Consider the following 5151-nt stretch of genomic DNA (forward strand, 5'->3'; position numbering starts at 1 on the left):
GAATTATGTTAAATGTTTTCACATATATCAATGTCAGTATTTCTAAGTATCGATTGTTACTATAAAGGCGTCTATCGGTGTGCGGCCTAAGGCCACACTGGAAGTTGTCTCTCTCTTCTTCCGGCAACGCAGAAACAAGACACACGCACTAGCTGCGAAAATTAAAAATAAATTTTTCATTCGTTTGAGTTAAATAATTGGCTTATTATATCTCAGAAGTGGGATAGCTACCCGGAAATATACATATTTTTGTACACGCCAAATCTTTTGACAAGTTTTAATCATTTCAGGCCAAATTGTCCTGACTAGCTCCACGATGGGAGTTACCAAAGAGGAGATGGTGAGAGCTCTGCGCGCAAGCGGAGTTGAAGTAACGCTGCACGCTTCATTGAACACTGCCGCTGCCGCTGACCCCGTTGCCGCACTCCCTGCTGTGCCTACCGCTGCAGTACCTGTTGCCGATGCGCTCGCCGCTGCCGTACCCGCTGCCGCCGTACCCACTGCTGTGCCTGCCGCTGCAGTACACGCCACTGCTGTACCCGCTGCGGCGGTGTCCGCCGCTTACACGTCCGCTATGCATGCGGCTGCCTCGCTTGCCGTACCCGCTGCTGCCGTGCCCGCGGTTCACATGCCTGCCTCTGCAGTACCCGCTGCTGTCTCGACTGCCGCTACCGAGCCTGCCGCTGCCGAGCCTACCGCTGCCCTGCCCGCTGTACAGCCTGGACGAGCAACTGACGACGCTCAGAAAACAGCATGAGCTGCTACAGCTGCAGCAGCAGATCCTCAAGCTGCAGCAGAGTATGGATGAATCCCGAGCACCGAGGCAGCAGGTCAGTGACTTTAGTGTGATCGAGAGTGGTGGCTCCATTCTCAGCTGATACTGCATTTGATGTGAAGAAATGGCTGAACTATCTGGAGGACGCGTTTCAAATCCTGCAGTTAAATGACCGCCTACGTTTGATTGCATGCCGTCGCATGCTGGAGGGTACAGCGGCGGTGTTGCTGCGCACGGTATCAGTGCACAGCTACCGGGAACTCAAATCAATCCTTCTCCGAGATTTTGGACGCTCGCGCAGTATTGAAGAGGTGTACCACGCTCTGCGTAGGCGGCGCATTAGGACAGGCGAAGGATGTTTGAGTTATGCAATCGAGATGCAGGAGATCGCGATAAATGCTCGACCTGATCATCGATGGACTGCGGGATGGCCCTACAAGAGTCAGCATGTTGTACTCAGCTCGCACGGTGGCTGAACTGAAGCCCCTACTGGAACGCTACGAGCGCTCCCGTGTACAGGCGGCAGCCTCCAAGCAAAGCGCCAGTGTGAAGGTGCAGCCAACACCAACTGCCTTGTCGTCTGTGGGACCAGATGCTTCAACTGCTCGGGATGGGGGCATTACAAAAACCAATGCCCGAAACCAATCAGACCGCCGAATTCCTGCTTTAAGTGTGGCACAGTGGGCCACATCTACAAAAACTGCCCGTCTCCGCTGCTGATGATGTGGGAGATAGATTAAGCCATCTACAACTGGTGAGTGTTGCTTTTGTTTGTGATGAAGTGCCAGATAGGAAATTTATATATGTTTTTTTCCTTCTCGATTCGGGCAGCCCGAAGAGTTTTCTCCGTCGATCTGAAGTCCCCTCCCTGCCATCTTAGCCCCAGTAGACTGAACTGCCGTGGTTTAGGGAATAGTCAACTTCTGTCACTTGGTCAAGTCCAGTGTATTGTTCACCTCCTCAGTACTGAGATAATACATACGTTTGAAGTTTTGCCGGACAAGGCAACCGAACGATTATAGGCAGAGATCTCCTGTACAAAATTAATATTAGACTGTGTAAACTTAAAGAAAAGAAATATGAAAAAGAAGTACTTATGAATAAACCTACTGAATGTATAAATACGAAACTCACTGCTGTCCTGAAGTCATTTGATATATTGAGGAAAGATATAGCGGCACTAGATTGGAGATTGGAGATTGTATCTGCCGAATTGTTGTCCGATTCCCCCTTTCTAGAAACTGCTGCTGTACCTTCGGAAACACTGAATGTTGCACTTACGGCTATAAATGCCATTGAGGTCCCTGCTGTCAATGAGTCAGAGTTTGATATAGAGCCCACTTTGCGGGAAGAGCAAGCTGCAGACTTAATGTCTATTATTCCTACTGCATATGTACAGGTTGCCCCAGAGTTAGTTAAGCCCGTGAATTATGAGATGAAAATAGAACTGACTAGCCAAACTCCCATTTTCTGCCTTCCCCGGCGTCTGTCGCACCACGAACGCATCGAGGTGCGGGAAATCTGTGATGATCTCTTGAAAGCTGGCATTATTCTGGCATTGTTCGCTAGATTTGTTTATTTTGTTCTTAAGAAATTTATAAACCAAGGTCAACTGGTGATATACATGGATGATATCCTGGTCGCATCGCATGACTTTGAAACCCATCTGGAGGTACTGAAGGAAATACTGTATACGTTAAGAGTGAACGGGCTATACCTCAAGCTGGCCAAATGCCGTTTTGCTTATAGGGAACTAGAGTACTTGGGTTACTTAGCCAATTCTGCCGGCATCAGGCCTAAACCATAATCCTCCAAGGAATTAGAGCGCTGCTTAGGTTTGTTTTCGTACTTCCGCCGATTTGTACCTGGCTTCGCCAAGATCGCGTATCCGATGTCCCGATTGTTGAGAAAAGATACCCCTTTCGTCTTCTCCGAGGAGTGTTTCGAATCCTTCCGAACCCTGAAGTCGAAACTGGTTCAATCCCCCGTGTTGTCCATATATAACACGAGGTCTGAAACAGAGTTACACTGTGACGCTAGTTCAACTGGCTTCGGAGCAGTGCTCCTCCAAAAACAAACCAACGGTAAACTTTACCCAGTGTTTTACTTCTCTAAGACAGCCTACGCAGCCGAATCGAAACTACATAGTTATGAACTAGAGACTTAAGCGATCATCTACGCTTTGAAACGATTTAAAACGTACCTTAAGTTCATCCCGTTCAAAATCGTTACAGATTGTAATTCCCTGGCGTTGACACTGAGAAACGGTGGACATTCTGCTAAAATTGCTCGCTGGGCCCTGCTGTTAGAAACTTACAACTTCACGATTGTACACCGCTCGGGGGTTAGTATACCGATGCTCTGAGCAGAATACTGCCGCCTACGTTGACGATTTAAAGGTCGACTTCCAACTGCAGTTAACTAATAACCGTGATTCTGAGATTGCCGACTCCGAGCTGATTAAGAGAAACACGAAATAGCAGATTTCGAACTGCGCGACGGAGTACTGTACCGTCTGTCCTCGACGAGTGTACTGTAATGACCGGGTTCCACTTGGTTTAGAGTTTGGGAAACAAACTCGTCAGTTCCGTTTGGTAATAATATTCAGATTGATTTTTATTCCAAAAATTTTCTTTTGCTTAACCTATTGTTACATATATATTCTTATGCTGCGACTTAGGCGATAGCTGCAAAAGAGAGGGAGAGTGTCAGTACATACATACATATTATTTGGAGCGCTTTCATCAAAGTGCTTTGTCAGCGTTCACACGCTGGCCTGGCTCTAGCTCATGTTACGCCTGTGTATTGTTGCTTATGTGCATATATAAATGTACATACATATATGAACATGCTTAGCTGTATATTTATGAAAATATGTTTATGTGACTATATCAATGTTTATGTGAATATATCAATGTATACACAAAAACATATTCAAGTGCACACTTATATTTTGTTGCGTACATATTTTATTGTTTATACTTGCAACAAAGTGTTACAAGTTGAGCTCTTTGTGTTGAATAATTTTTGGAATGAATATACTACAGTACCCCAACTTTATGTCGCTTCCGAAATGACAAATAATGTCATACGAATAATGCATGAAAAGCTTGGTCATATGGCCACGGAGAAGTGTTGTACACAAATCAAGAAGTACTACTGGTTTCCGTGTATAAAGTCTTACGTCGACAATTATATTAAAAACTGCCTCAAGTGTATTTACTATTCCGTTTCCGCTCAAAACAACCGTGTCACGCTACACAGTATTCCGAAAGTGCCCCTGCCGTTTGATACCATTCATATTGACTATACAGGTCCCCTTCCGTCCATACGCTCTAAGAAAGAGTATCTTCTTGTTGTCATTGATGCTTTCACTAAATTTGTGAAGCTGTACCCTGCGGCCACTACTAATTCGCGTGAAGTTTGTCAGACGTTAAAATCTCAGTATTTTGCGAATTACAGTAGACCCCGCCAGCGACCGAGGTACCTGCTTTACTTCTTCCCAATTTGCAGAATTTCTGAGTGCCAATAATATAACTCATGTGCAGAATGCCACTGCCTCACCCCGGGCCAACTGCCAAGTCCAGCGGGTTAACCGTGTCTTGGGCCCAGCGATGCCAAGTCTACGTATTTGTACGTAGATCTACGTATTTCGAAGGAGATCTACCTATCTACGTACGAAGATACTAAAACTACATACTTTAAAAAAATATTGAAAAAAATTGTAAAACCCAAAATTTTTGGGTAATATCAATATATTATGAATTAAATAAAAAAAAAGATGATATGATTTATATTGGGTTAGCAGCACTAAATTCCGTTTTCGATATGTTGACGTTTTTTCAATGGGTTAGCAGCGCTAAATTGCAAAAAGATTGGCAGAGCTTACTTCAGAATTTGTGGTTGAAATTGGAAGTGAAAAATTTATGTGAAAAATGGAAATTTTAACAAGTGACACCGACGAAGAAGCAAACGTAACTCCAACCAAGAAAGGGAAAGTCCACTACGACGCGAAGTACTTGGGAAAAGAAGTATTCCTGGTTGACGAAAAGCAGTAAGGGTAATGGTTTGTCATATTGCAAATCTTGCAAATCAGACCTCAAATGCTGTTCAGGTAAGAGAAGCGTGAAGCTTCTGTTAAGCATAAGAAAAATTCGAGAAGTATGTATAGAGTTGCGTTTTATACTTGTTAAGATATTGTCGTGTGTCCACGTGCTTTTTGTGCTCTTTTTATATGTACGTTAGTATTTCCTTTAACAAATTGTTATGTGAAAAATTTACTAAACAGTGTTTCATGTTGGTTTTTATACCAACTATATTTTCTTTATTGCCTAAGGCGTCAACTTCTTTTAAAAATAAGGTTAAATGTGCTGAAA

The 5151-nt window shown here is 44.1% G+C and overlaps 1 protein-coding gene across 1 annotated transcript; it reads left to right on the top strand.

Annotated features, from left to right (window-relative positions):
* The first annotated feature begins 334 nt into the window (after window positions 1-334).
* Window positions 335-1828, top strand: LOC111519663. The gene is made up of 2 exons (XM_023181471.2): window positions 335-1529; window positions 1607-1828. The coding sequence occupies exon 1, from the start codon at window positions 462-464 to the stop codon at window positions 876-878; it is 417 nt and encodes a 138-aa protein (XP_023037239.1). The 5' UTR covers window positions 335-461; the 3' UTR covers window positions 879-1529; window positions 1607-1828.
* Window positions 1829-5151: the final 3323 nt, after the last annotated feature.

This window comes from Drosophila willistoni (assembly GCF_018902025.1).
Source record: "Drosophila willistoni isolate 14030-0811.24 chromosome 2L unlocalized genomic scaffold, UCI_dwil_1.1 Seg168, whole genome shotgun sequence".
NCBI classification, from domain to species: Eukaryota; Metazoa; Arthropoda; class Insecta; order Diptera; family Drosophilidae; genus Drosophila; species Drosophila willistoni.

Excerpts from the sequence above, each read along its gene's own strand:
- LOC111519663 (XM_023181471.2), top strand. The coding sequence starts at position 462 with ATGCGCTCGCCGCTGCCGTACCCGCTGCCGCCGTACCCACTGCTGTGC.